A 13,964-nucleotide genomic window follows, 5' to 3' on the forward strand; every position below is an offset into this window, starting at 1 on the left:
TGGTGCAGTGTCAGTTCAAGAGAGCATGGTACCTTTTCATTAACTTTAAATGTTTATCCATATATCGTTCCTGAGCCAAGTCATCTTAGTCTCCTGAAGACTCCTCTATGAAAGGACTGATTACATGTTCATAATTGAAAGATACCTCTGACAGCTGGTGCGTTTAAGAAGCATATGCCTTTCCTGCAGTTTTGCTTCTCAGATTGTCAACATGGTGTCTTTTTTATCACCAATGAATCCAATGAATGATCTATATAATCCTTGCTCTGTTAATCTGGTTGTAACTGTTAACAATGAGTAAATAAACAGACACAACAGCTTTCTCTGACCATGCCCACTTGTTAAGTTACTCAGGACAAAGAAAATAATCTGAAAGGTTACCCTTTGTCTAACACGAGTAGAAAGAGCTAAACTCAATCTTAAATTGCTGCCAAGGAAGAATGACACTTTAACTTCCATCTGTAGTCCTCATTTAAAGCTGATTACTGGGACTTCCCTGGAGGTCCAGTTGGTTAAGACTCCGTGCTCCCAATGAAGGGGGCACAGGTTTGATCCCTGGTCGGGGGACTAAGATCCTACATGCCCCAAGGCACGGCCAAAAAATAAAAATAAAGCTAGCTATTAATCTAAATAAGGTCCACCTAAACTTCTGTATCCTTAACAACGTACACCCAAAGGTAAGTCTTCCCTTGGAGAAGAAAATACATAGAGATGTCAATTATACTTCAATTAAAAACAACAATGACGAGAATGAATTATTCAAGAGCGAAAAACCAAGAGGAACATACATAGAAGTCCCCTGTTAGAAGATGTAATAAGTGAAGGGCAAAAATATCCAACAACACAAAGGGTTTTAATGTAAGTACGGGACCCATAAAGGCCGCCTCGGTTTTCCTTCCTGGCTCTACCACTTCTTAACAGGATGACCTGCTCAAGCCACTAACTCTCTCTCTCTTCCTTAACAGAGATCTCATCCAGCTTTGGGCAGGAAGGGATGCAAAGTCCTTAGAACATTGCCCGCGCATAGTAAATGCTCACTAAGAGCTATTCTTGCTTTACTCTTGTTTCAACTGCTCATATGCGAACTTGGGGATGCTGACAAAAACTGTTTGGGGCGCAAGACCAGGCAAGTGGACAGACGTAGGCGGGGGTAAATCACTTGCCTCCAAGTGGTGTCCCAAAGCAACAGCCGACTCCGACTGCACAGCCCACGGTCAGCATGTCAGTGTAATAGTATGGCTGCTACTAGGGGAGACACAGACAAGGAGCCAGATGGGAAGGACGGGCAGGGGGGCAGAAGAGGAAAGGAGAACAGGCAAGGGTGGGGAATAAAGAAGGACCAGCTTAAGTCACAGGGAATCACAGCGGCCCCGTCTCCCCCCTGCGATCCCAGGCCAAGAGAAACTCAGTTAGTTTGGCAAACAGGAAGTGATCTCCTAGCACAAGGCCAAACATAGAAAATGAAATAAATGTTAGGCAAATATATGGAAGGAAGGTCAGCCAATAAATGGCCACCAGAGAGGGGCTGGAGATGGGGACAATCAGGGCAAGAAGTGTCAATAGCAAGAGAGACAGGAAAGGACTTCAGACAAACAGCACCAATAAAGCCGGCAAGAAATAGCCACCAGCCTCAAAAGAACAGACAGCTCTCTGGTTAAAAAAAAAAAAAAAAAAAAAAAAGCGCGGGTGCATGGAGAGACCAGGGCCTGTGATCCAGGGTCACAGCCGGAAGGCCCACCCACCAGTTCCCTCCGCGAGCACCCCTCTCCACCCCACAGCTTGTGGCAACCGCTCCAGCCCCTCGGGCCACCGGGGTAGGGAAGAAGTGGGACTTGCCTCCGACAGGGGCTGCAAAGCAGCACCCCACGCCCACTGCGCAGGCCGACACCAGGAGATCAAGCTGCCCAGGCACAGTCTGCAACAGAGAAGCTCGCGGACAGGGCGGGTGGAGCGCCGGGGGGCGGGGGAGAGCGCACGAGACGGGGTGGAGGGGCAGGAACAACAAAGGGACCGGGCGGCACCGGAGGGGAACTGACGCCGCCCGAGTGGCTGAGGAGCGGACCTCGTGCCGAGATCCCCGATGCGGGGCCGGGACCGGGAGGGGGCGGGGCGGGCGTCAAGCAACCGGCACAGGCTAAACAGCGGCATCGCGTGCGTGGCTGGAGTAGGCGGGTGGCGCCTGGAGTAGGTGGGTGTGCGGGGACGAGGGAGCGTGGGTTAGCGCAGTGCCCGGCTCAGCATCACGGCCAAGGCAGCCCTGCCCCACCCGCCAGCGCGCACAGCCCCAGCTCCTTTTGCCTTCTCAGCCTTACCTCGTACATCCCACAGAGCACGGACATGAACTTGCTGAGGACAGCGGCGCAGATGCTGGCAATGTGGACAAAAGGGCCCTAGGAGAGAGGAGGAGGAGGAGGACGAGGGGTCAGGGGCAGGGGGCCGGATGGGGGGCTTGGGGACATTCTTGGACAGACATTGGTTGCTCCAGGCACTGTACCAGGGGCTGGAAATACAGACGTGAGCAAGATAGAGGTTCTGCCTTCGCAGAGCTTCATCCCAGGGAGGAAGGGGGGTGATACGCCAGCATATTATCATTTCAGAAAATGTCCCCCGCTCGCCATAACGAGAGAAAGCCCCTGCTCAGCAACGAAGGCCCAACGGAGCCATAAATACATACATACATACATACATACATACATACATACATACATTTGTTTCAAAAAAAGGGGGAAAAAAGAAAATGCTAGGGGCTAAGAAGAAATTGAGGGAGGTTCAGAGGAGAGAGAGAGACAGGAAAGCTGAGGGTGGGATGGGGACGGTCACAACTGAGTGAGACCTTGATGGAAATGAGGCATGAGCCGCACGGGGGCGTCAGGAAGAAGATGTTCCAGGCTGAGGGCACAGCAAGCGCAGGAGCCCCAGGAGGGGGGCAGGCTCGCTGCAGTTGAGTGGCAGGAAGTGCCTGTCACTCAAGCTCGGGGAAGGAGGGGCAGCGTGATGTCCACAGTCCCCCTAGGCCCCAGGAATAAGCGTGGACTTCACTTTAAGAGGAATGGAAAGCCATTTGAAGTTGCTGACCACAGGGCAGACATTCCTGCTTCCATTTTGAAAAGACAGCTCTGGCTGCAGGGGGGGCGAGAAGGTACATGAGCATAACCTTGAAAAAAACCACAGCCTCCTTTAGGTCTCTGTTTTCACAGAATGTGTCTGGATTGTCTCTAAGGCAGTGGTTCTCAGCTGGGGGGGGGGGATTTTGCCCCCAGGGGACAACTGGCAATGTCTGGAGACACTCTGACTGTCACAAGGCGGGGGTGGATTGGGGGTGGGGCAGGACTGCTGCCGCCATGTAGCGGGTAGAGGCCGGGGAGGCTGCTAATCCTCCCACAAGGTACAGCACGGCCCCCCAGGACCAAGAATTATGCAGCCCCAAATGTGCACGGGGCCCAGGATGCGAGATTCTGCTCTGAGGCGCCCCCAGGGCTGACGAGGCCCTTCCCGTGTATCTCTCCTCCGGAATCCCCGTGGTGCACGGCTGCCCCAGAGCTCCCTCTAGACTCAGTGCCGCCCTCTGCCTGAGGACCTGCCCAGCTCACCCCACAGTAACTGGAGTCCTACCTCTTTCCCCACAGGGATGCCACTGCCCAGCCCCGCAGTCAGGGCCACAACCTTGGCCACGAAGGCCTTGAGGGTGAGATATTCCTTCAGGACAACACCGCGAAGTATTGTCTTCATTTCAGGGATTCCAGAGCCTAAAAGGGTTTTTCAAAAATGATTGTGTGCAGGTTTAAGCTGGAGGTTAAGGGGAGATGGATATCCAGATAGTGGACACTGGGGTGGGGCGAGAGGTCTGTGGGGGGAGGACAGTAGCGAAGCGGCGAGAGGACCGTCAGGGGGGCGGGGGAGGGAGGCAGGGGAGTGCATGGCCCACAGACCAGTGAGGTTCTGCTGGCTTATGCTGATGGCGTGATGGGGTAGGATCTGGGAAGCTCTCACCGACAGCCTGGGGAGAGATGAGGTGGCAGAAGAGGGCACTGAAGAGGATGAGGATGAGTGGGAAGGTGACCCAGACCAGGAACTGCAGAGGCAGGTTAGGCTGCATCTGGTAGTAGGTCCACTTGTAGGCTGCGGAGACAGGCGTCTGGGCTTAGTCCTGTGTGGACGGCACGTTGCCGCCATCCCACACTCGCGGCATGGGACAGCCTGCTAGTGGCGTGCTCCCACCGTGCCTATCCCGTTCGACCTCAGAGGTGGCACTGTTCTCATCTGACACGTGAGGGGGTCTAAGCTGGGGGATGAGACGTGACCCGTTCAAGTTCCCACCACTTGTAGGAGGTCAAGTGGGCGCCAGTGCAGCCAACCACACGCTGTGGGTGCGTCATTCGAGGCTGTGGTGCAGCCAACCACCCCAGTTAACCCGGCACTGAGGGGCTCCTGGGACTCCAGGTGTTTCCAGTTGCCTGAACTGAAAAGTCCGAGGAGGACTAGGACAAGATGGTCACCCTGTGAGAGGGGTCCCCACAGCTTGGCTGGTAGCAGGTGGGAGGGGCAGTAAAAATGGATCTCGGTCTGGGTCTGGGTCTAGGTCTGGGCTCATCCTGGGCCAGAGCTACGTCTGATCTCCTCTGTGCACCATCCCCCTCCCAAAGCCCCCCCAGCTTACCCTAGGTCGAAACTCTAGAAGAACTGCAATATAGGGAGGGCTGAGGGCAAAGGGCCAGGTTAAACCTACCCTGAAGGGTTTTGGCACTGACATAATCCATGCACCAGCTAACCAGAGCCATAAGCAGCCCCAGAAGCAGCAGAAAGATCCAGTCTTCCCCTAATTTTCTTCTCACCACGAGTCCCAGACGGTGGATACAACCTAGGAAAAGAAAGTAAAGAGGAGCAGGTAACCAGTCACTACTCTGTGTGTGTGGCTGAGGATGGGAGGTGTAGGGCCCTCGGGGTCTTGTCTGTATGTCTCATTCCCTGAGTTTCTCCTCACCTCTCTGCCCTTCAGAAGGCACCAGAGTCCACTTCCCCACTGGCCACTTGATTCCTTTCTAAACCCTAGTTTCTTCGGGCTGCGTGGGAGGGATAGTAGGAAGGCAGAGTGAGAAGGACACGGGAGCCACGTCTTCTCCTTAACACTTGGAGGAGGGCTTTGGTGTGCGTGTGAGGATGGTGAGCCAGAAATATGCCACAGGTCTTCTGAGTCAGTGTCCTAATCCCTGTAGAATCCCTGAATCCCTAATCCCCGAATAAAGGGACGTGGAATTCCACTCCACGTCCCTTTATTCCCCCGTCCCCATCACCTTGACATTTAGAATAGTGATCCTCATCCTTGTGGTCCGTGGAAGCACTGGAGTCCATCGTCTCGGGCATCCCCGTGTCCTGATCCTCGTCTGAGAACTGCTCTTTGTGATGGCCATGGATCTGGACAGAGGGAGATGGGAAAGGTCTGTCTTGTTGAAGAGTTAAAAGAAATAGAGGGAAGCATATAGATCCACAGATAAAACAAACAAATGGCTTTTTAAAATCCTGGGTGTAGGGCTTCCCTGGTGGCGCAGTGGTTGAGAATCCGCCTGCCGATGCAGGAGACATGGGTTCGTGCCCTGGTCCGGGAAGATCCCACATGCCGCGGAGCGACTGAGCCCGTGAGCCATGGCCGCTGAGCCTGTGCGTCCGGAGCCTGTGCTCCGCAGCGGGAGAGGCCACAACAGTGAGAGGCCCGCGTACCGCAAAAAAAAAAAAAAAAAAAAAAAAAATCCTGGGTGTTGAGGGCCTCGGGCAGGGTCTCTCTGTGGTCATCGGGCCCTCCACTCCCCACTCTGTCTGCACTTTTCCCACTCCTCACCCGTGTCCATCCATCCACACCCTGGCACGTCTGTAGTCATCTTGGTCAGTAGCAGCCTTCACCAAGGGGACCGATTTCTACTCTGAAGTAGGGATACAAAAACTGTGCTAAGGGCTTCCCTGGTGGCCCAGTGGTTAGGAATCTGCCTGCCAGTGCAGGGGACATGGGTTCGAGCCCTGGTCCGGGAAGATCCCACATGCTGCGGAGCAGCTAAGCCCGTGTGCCACAACTACTGAGCCTGCGCTCTACAGCCCGCGTGCCGCAACTACTGAAGCCTGCGCGCCTAGAGTCTGTGCTCCACAACAAGAGAAGCCACTGCAATGAGAAGCCCGCGCACCGCAACGAAGAGTAGCCCCTGCTCGCCGCAACTAGAGAAAGCCCGTGCACAGCAATGAAGACCCGATGTAGCCATAAATACATACATACATACATAAATGTATTTAAAAAACTGTGCTGATACTGGGCATCTGCATCAATTACATGTTTTTGTGTCACTGCTTCCTGTGTCTCAGCCTCTCTCTTGTTTCCCCAGACCCCCTCACACCGATGTGGATGGGGTAAGGAAAGACTAGCAGGTGACTCTTCGTTGCTCTTGGCCTTGGTGTGTCTAGCTTTAATAAGGCCCCTCAGATGCCCTGCCAGGCTTAGAGAAAGCCCATCCACCTCCCCTTCCTGTGCTCAAATGCACAAACTGGACCCCACCCAGATAAAGCAAGTCAGTGCACTTCCTCCTGAAGCAGAGCTTGTGTGTTTGTGTGTGTGTGTGTGTGTGTGTGTGTGTGTGTGTGTGTGTGTGGATAAAGCAAGTCAGTCCACTTCCTCCTGAAGCAGAGCTTGTGTGTTTGGGTGTGTGTGTGTGTGTGTGTGTGTGTGTGTGTGTGTGTATAAAGCAAGTCAGTCCACTTCCTCCTGAAGCAGAGCTTGTGTGTTTGGGTGTGTGTGTGTGTGTGTGTGTGTGTGTGTGTATAAAGCAAGTCAGTCCACTTCCTCCTGAAGCAGAGCTTGTGTGTGTGTGTGTGTGTGTGTGTGTGTGTGTGTGGATAAAGCAAGTCAGTCCACTTCCTCCTGAAGCAGAGCTTGTGTGTTTGTGTGTGTGTGTGTGTGGATAAAGCAAGTCAGTCCACTTCCTCCTGAAGCAGAGCTTGTGTGTTTGTGTGTGTGTGTGTGTGGATAAAGCAAGTCAGTCCACTTCCTCCTGAAGCAGAGCTTGTGTGTTTGTGTGTGTGTGTGTGGATAAAGCAAGTCAGTCCACTTCCTCCTGAAGCAGAGCTTGTGTGTTTGTGTGTGTGTGTGTGTGTGCGTGCACGCGCGCGCAAGGTCTCTAACTGCCCCACCTCCACTGCACTAACTCCGTCCTCTGGAGCCAGGGTCAGGCCAGGCCATGTTGCTGGTTCTGGGAGAGCCTGGGTGGAAGAGATCTGATTTCACAATACAAGAAGTAGAGTTTATGCCTGAGTCCTGGACAGGCATGCACTAATACCCTGTTCATGGCTCCTTCGTCTTCTGGAATGAGGTTAGTGACTTCGAGAAGCCGTGTTTCCCTCTGGGCCCTACCTGGCCCCCGAGAGAAGACATTACCCACAGGGGGCCAGTACATGGGCTGCCTCAGTGCCCTTGGTTCCCAGGCTGGTGGAGACGAGAACAGGGGGCTCCATACCAAACCTGAGCTGGGAAACCCTGAAAGAGCCGGATCTGTGCTGGCTGGACCAGTGTTCACCAGTCGAGCAGGGCTGGGAGGGCTTTCAAGCCTGAGAGCGTTCGCAGTGTCTGGATTCCCTAACAAAAACACCCGTGTGTGTAGGGCTGGGGCTGGGAGTGGGAGGATGGAGGAAACGATGCTGACAAAATACTGATAACTGATCACTGGGCATTCGTCACACTGCTCTTTCTGTTTTTGTAGAAGTGTGAAATTTCCATAATACAATTTAAACAGAGAAAAACTTAAGTCCAAACTCCTCTTCTTTGCTTTCGGGGCCCTTCGGAGCCCAGGCCAACCCTACTTCCCAAGCCACTTCAGCATTCCTTTCCAACGGGGAGCTTCACGCTAGTGTACCTGGTTTCCTCACTGTCGCCAGAAGGTGCCATAACTGCACCTTTACTCAAGTTGTCGCCCACCCAGACCGCCGACGCGGTGACAGTGAGCCCAGGGCCATGAGGAGAGGTCTTTCTGTCCAACCCCACACAGCGTTCCTCCTCCAGGAAGCCCACTCTGACTCACCATTGGCGCCTCTGCTGGCTTTTGTGTCCCAGTCCCCACCTGATTCTCCGGGGCTGCCCTCACCCACCACCCTCGGGATGGATGAGGCCTGAGATGTGGATCCTCTCGACGCCCAGCGCTGACATCACCAGCCCAGGCCGGCCCTCAGTTTCCCAGTCCTGTCTAGAGGAGCCACAATCCACCCCCTCGTTGGCTAAAACGCTTTTTTTTTTTTGCGGTACGCGGGCCTCTCACTGCTGTGGCCTCTCCCATTGCGGAGCACAGGCTCCGGACGCGCAGGCTCAGCGGCCGTGGCTCACGGGCCCAGCCGCTCCGCGGCACGTGGGATCCTCCCGGACCGGGGCACGAACCCGCGTCCCCTGCACCGGCAGGCGGACTCTCAACCACTGCGCCACCAGGGAAGCCCTAAAACACTTTTAAATCTTGATTTCCTGGTCCTCCTGACAGGTCCCGTCCTGTGGCTCTCCGCATGCACACATACTCGCTAATCCTAGCCTGTGTATTTGTCTGCGACAAGCTGCCAGCCTGTCTTCAGTGGTGCCCTACCCATTGCCCTGTCCTAGGTGTCTAGAAGCCCTGGAGGATGTTTGTCGCCGGACACCCCTAACTGGTCCGCAAGCCCCTGTCTCTGGGCGCAGAGCTCTGTACCTCCCTGTGCCTCTGCCATCTCATCGGTTCTTACCGAACTGACCCTCCCCCCGAAAGCTTGATTATGTTTCTTCTGTTCATTCGACCCTGCTCTGTCTTTGATCGCTGATATGCAATTCAGTCCATTTTCTCCACTCATCTCCACTCTTCTGCCTTCTGCAGAAGTGCTGATGTGTGTGTGTCCTGCCGAGGGCGGGCAGGGAGAAAGCTGGAGATGCCTGCAACGTGGGTGAGGGTCTAAGGACAGCTCACACACACAGAGGTGTGGTCCCCTCTGCCACTTACCTCCTGTGGGTTATGTAAGCCCGAGCTCGTCATGCATGTGTGGCTCTGCCCTCTCCCCCCCAGGATTCAGGGGTTCTGTTAGTAAAGCTTGTGTTAAGGTGCCCGTGTATCTCTGTATAAGGAGCTCACAAGGCTGAACCCAGACCTTTGAAGAACGTTCATATTTTGAACACATGACCGCGTACTTTTTCAAGTTAAAAAGATCACAGTGCTCCCTCTTTTCACCTGATTCCTCTTTACCCCCCAAATCCATGGCACCCCCGTCTCCTCGAATCCACCGCCCCCTCCCCGTAGGACTTTACCTGTGTGGGGCCGGCGTTGGGATGGGGGCCCGCGTCCCTCCGGAGCCTGTGCTGCAGGCTCCCGCTCTTGTAGGGCAGTCCGTAGCTGGTGCAGTGTTCAAAGGACATGTACTGGTACTGGGGGGCGCTACCCCACCAGCTGGGCTCGGCCCCATGCCGCGGGGACCCAGATGGCTCCATGCTCCCTCCCCCGGCCAGGCCTGGGCCCGCTTGTCCCTGCCCTCCCCCCAGTACAGCTCCTTAAGCCTGTCCTCCTGCCTGTCCCCAAGGCGTCTGGGGCAGCGTGCCCACCCCCAGCTATTTATAGCCATCTCTCCGTCACATGACCCCCCCCAGCCACATCTGATCTGCTTGGGGTCGAAGCAGGTGTGAGAGCCGTGCGGGGGAGGGGTTGGATGGGAACCTGTGGGACAGCCCCGCAGGGAATTCCCTCAGCAGGGCCGGCACTGTCCCCCTCCTTAGTCACTAGGAGGCTCCCAGCCCCAAGCCACTGGTCCGGCTATAAATACTGCCCAGGCCAGGGTGGAAAACGGCTTCGCATGCTCTCAGACCTGTGCGCTGCCCCGAGGCTGCATCCTCTAAGCAACCCACCTCTTTTCTTCAGTGCGTGGGGAGGTGAGGGCTGAGGAGCTGGATGGAGCCATCCTAGGGCCCGGAAGCCCTGGGGGGCAGCTCACCTGGGAGAGTAACCGGCGCCTCTCTGCCATCTTTCCCTGCGGGCTTGTTCCCAGCTCTGCGTCTTCCTGAGGTTTGGTTCTCATCTGTCGGAGCAGCTCTCCCCCAGCCCAGCCAGTGTTCAGCCTTCTCCTCCAGCTCTGCCTTTTCTGTCTGCCCGAGGCTGCTGGTGATGCTTTGGGGTCATCCGCTCGACCACACCTCCATCACCCCCTGGCTGTGGGACACGGGGGTAATAATTAGCCTTGCGTTCTGGCATTTCTCCCACGCCCCAGACTGACACCCGTCAGCCACACCAGCAGCCTGGATGCACAGGGAGGGACTGAGCCTCCGTTTAGATCGTGGAGCATCCCTCGGAGGTCTATCAGGGCAGGTGAGATAACAGGGGAGAAGGGGAAGTGGGCCAGGGGAACGAGGGAGGCCGAGGAGGGAAGGGAAAGGGCGTTTCTCGTGATGAGCCCGACACACATAAAAGATGACAGGGAAGTACTCTGATATTCTTCCCTTTTCAGGTCAATAAATAATTTTTGGCCAAGGCCAAACTACTCTATCTGGCATCACGCTTTTTTTTTAAACCAGTTTTCCTAGTACAGTCCTTCCCCTCTGAGCTCTTCGCTATAGAATAAAATTGATAAACATGAGCCAATGTGCGGTTGAGGATCCATCGCCAAGTGAGGTCTGTCCCAGGACAGCCAAAGTTCAGGGACTGAAGGGTAGGTACACCAAACATCTGGTCTACAATTACATTTTGTTCTAGGCTAAATGGGACCGTCCAAAGCTGGTGGGGAAATGAATACCATTAAAAGCACCTTTTCTGACATAAATCTGAAGGCCTATAATCTACCCACAAAGATTACAAATGTGTGATTTGAGGGCCTGGAGGTTCTGTAATATCTCACTCCTCTGCAGGCAGCGTATAAGAAAAGAGATCTAAGGGGTTGGTGTGAGGTTAAAGAAATACTTTCTTAACAAAGAAAATAGAATGCCAGAGTGAAATTATATCCTTCGCGGGGGGCTTCAGAAACAGAAAATATCTTCACGCCTTTGTGGAGCATGGCTCCACTGAAGGTGGCCGGTTTCTGTAGGGGCTTAATAATCCCAAGAAACAAGTATCTAGCGCAACTGCTGTTTCTTCACTGTTCCTGAGAAAATCAGGTCCTGGTTATGGATTCTGAAATTTGAAGGCAGAGGTTATTGGCACTGAGAAAAACCTCACACTCCGCCAAGCTCCCTAGAAGAAACAGCAGCAATTCTAAAAACCAGATTCTGAAATCAGGAGGGTCAAGGAAATCTATAGCTGCTAGTGCTGAAGGGCAAGGATTTGAGGGTAATGATCTTGAGTTTGAGATTAGAACGAGTTAAAATCTCATGGGTTATCAGCCTGCAAGAGAAGAAAATAAAATGTAAATGGTGCCCCCCTCCATCCCAACACCCCATGGGTAACAGTGCTTAGGCTCTTGTTTGGAGGGCCAAAGATGGGGCTCTGGGGAGTTCTTTGAAAAGCTCCTACATTTGGAAACAAATTCATAAGCATGCATTTATCTATGAGATATGTATACTGTATATGGATTCTTTGGGGGTTTTAAGTAGACTTTCCTGAGGTCCATGAGACTAGAAGGTTAAAACCTATAGGCTTATAGAATTTCTATTTGAAGGAAGGTTGTTGAAAGGTCCATCTGGGACACAGGTGCAAGGGGACGTGTGTTAGGGTATAGGTGGTCGTGAACAAGCCAGCCCCTTGGCATCCCCACATCAATTTAAGCAGGAACTTTCTCCCTGGGTTACACCCTTATTTTCAGACTCCCACCTCTTCAAGTCTGGCCTCTCCAACCATTGGACGATACATCATTACATTCTCTTTAAGGCACTAGCAGTCATGACTTGCCCTCTGCACATCCAGCCTAGCGTGGAACCCATGACCACCTGCTTTCTGAAACTTCGCCTAGGCAACTGCAACTTCCTCTGAACATACCTTCCCTCTGCAGTTGTCCCCACTGGCAGTCATTTCTCCTCTACTGCTTATTGGACCTTGCCTTCCAGATCCTTCAAAAATCCCTGGTCCCGGGCTTCCCTGGTGGCGCAGTGGTTGAGAGTCCGCCTGCTGATGCAGGGGTCACGGGTTCGTGCCCCGGTCCGGGAAGATCCCACATGCCGCGGAGCGGCTGGGCCCATGAGCCATGGCCGCTGAGGCTGCGCGTCCGGAGCCTGTGCTCCGCAACGGGAGAGGTCACGACAGTGAGAGGCCCGCGTACCACAAAAAAAAAAAAAAAAAAAAAAAAAAATCCCTGGTCCCTTCCCATACCCTGCATACGAGGCCTTCCCCATAGCACCGGACAGGGCTTCTTCTCCCCTTCTGTATTTTTGAACACGATACAGTACACTTTTTCCCTAGTCTCTGCCCCCAAAGGGCTAAGATGGAATCAAGTCTTTGGTCTCAGAATCCTCCCAGCTCAGTGGGAAAAATCTCTGGCCCCAGAAAGTGAGGAGGGAGAAAAATCTCATGCTAAGAAAAAAGTCACAGAAGCAATATTGTTAGCTGAGGGCACAAACTCAAGTTGACAGGTTGTTTCCCACCCTGGCCTCCGTTTCCTCAGAAAGGCAGTAACTTGAGGGTTACAGAGAGAAAAGAACGCACGCGAAAGTCACAGCGCCTGCCCCAAAGTGAGCTCTGAATGTTAACTCGTGTCATTAAACTGAAGCTCATTCCGTGAGATGGTTAACAGCATCTGCAATGCGTTAACCCCGTGGGATCCACCGTGCGTTCCTCCTCACAGGGTCACGGCTTTCATCCTTTTAAGGTAGCAATGATTTCCCTGTGTTTAGATAAGGGTGAGGTTAGGTACATTAGCCACGGTCTCGGATACCTTAAAAGGCCAAGCCATCATTTGCCATCGATTTAATTCTAGAGTCCATGTCCTTGAAGCTCCATCTTTTTTTTTTTTTTTTTTTTTTGGATAATTGAAGTCTCTGAGGCTCATCTTCCACTTCTGAAAAAGAACCCGGGAGATGACGCCCTCCTGGCCTGTGGGAGGGTGGGGTAAAGCTGCACCGCGCCTGGGAGACGCACGCACCGAGCGCTCGGGCAACTATAGCTGTCATGAACCTCTTCTCCTCAGACCACTTTCCCCCTCTGTTCATATCCCATCTGCCCCATTTCTTCCTGTTTTCCTCTTCCCTATTACAGGAAACAGGATGGGGGAGGGCAGCAAACGGCCGCCCCCAGCTCAGGGATGGGGTATAATTTTAGAAAATCCCCTGGCAGAGGGGACAGAGCTCTGAAATTCAACCTGATACCCTTATTCAAGGGTGGGGCGGGAAGGCCATGGAATCCAGCTCAGCATAGGCTGCTCTCTAATCCCTAACACACCGCGCCTCCCAAACTCTTTCCTTCCACTATTGCAGTGCCCCCCCCACAACCGAGGCTGTGTCTCCACCTCCCATCCCTGGAGAAGGTCCCCGGGGCCCAGCCCACTTCCCCAGGTCAGTCCCTCTCCTCCGCCCAGTGATGTTTCAGCTCAACTTAATCCCTCTCAACTCTTCCTCCCCTGGATTCCTGGACAGGCTTCCTTCCCCCAAGGCCCACAGCAGCTTCCTACCACAATGCTCCAACAGAACGTGTTAACCCCCCGTAGCCCACCTGCGTGTGTACACCTACCTCTCTGGGCGTAGACACATCACGCCGCGAGAACTCCCCAGGTTACACAGCCCACCGCTTAGACCTCTTCCATGCTGCCCGAGAATTCTCTTACGATCTATACCCAGCCTGGAAAACCTTAAATCCAAATTGGATCACGTGAGACAGGGAATTCTAGGATCCTCCTCATCCTATTCTAGCTCAATCTGTTTCTCCAGCCTCCATCCCATAACCTAAGCAAGCCAGAACCAACGCTGCTGGCCAATGACTCTTCCGTGTCTTCCGACCACGAGGAATCCCGGTGCTGGCAGCCGTATTTTGGGCAGTTGCCTGTGGCCGTGGCAATGGAGATGGGCTCATCCGAGGTGT

General features: G+C 53.8%; 1 protein-coding gene across 4 annotated transcripts in view; it reads right to left on the reverse strand.

Moving 5' to 3' along the window:
• CLCN1 (chloride voltage-gated channel 1) overlaps positions 1–12,867 on the reverse strand; it is a 36,800-nt gene extending 23,933 nt beyond the window's left edge. The window contains exons 1-9 of one of the 4 annotated variants that reach the window (XM_067041942.1): positions 12,826–12,867; positions 9,964–10,178; positions 5,292–5,412; positions 4,982–5,060; positions 4,727–4,858; positions 3,991–4,119; positions 3,613–3,746; positions 2,313–2,390; positions 1,164–1,242 (exon numbers count right to left, since the gene is read on the reverse strand). In XM_067041942.1, coding sequence (XP_066898043.1) covers positions 1,164–1,242; positions 2,313–2,390; positions 3,613–3,746; positions 3,991–4,119; positions 4,727–4,778 — 472 coding nt within the window. In that variant the 5' untranslated portion in view covers positions 4,779–4,858; positions 4,982–5,060; positions 5,292–5,412; positions 9,964–10,178; positions 12,826–12,867. Of the gene's footprint in view, positions 1–1,163; positions 1,243–1,836; positions 1,916–2,312; positions 2,391–3,612; positions 3,747–3,990; positions 4,120–4,726; positions 4,859–4,981; positions 5,061–5,291; positions 5,413–9,286; positions 9,546–9,963; positions 10,179–12,825 lie in introns of those variants that run through there. The other 3 variants (XM_067041941.1, XM_059073470.2, XM_059073464.2) reach the window with 3 other exon arrangements.
• Between the last annotated feature and the right edge of the window lie 1,097 nt (positions 12,868–13,964).

This window comes from Kogia breviceps, chromosome 9 (genome assembly GCF_026419965.1).
Source record: "Kogia breviceps isolate mKogBre1 chromosome 9, mKogBre1 haplotype 1, whole genome shotgun sequence".
NCBI classification, from domain to species: domain Eukaryota; kingdom Metazoa; phylum Chordata; class Mammalia; order Artiodactyla; family Physeteridae; genus Kogia; species Kogia breviceps.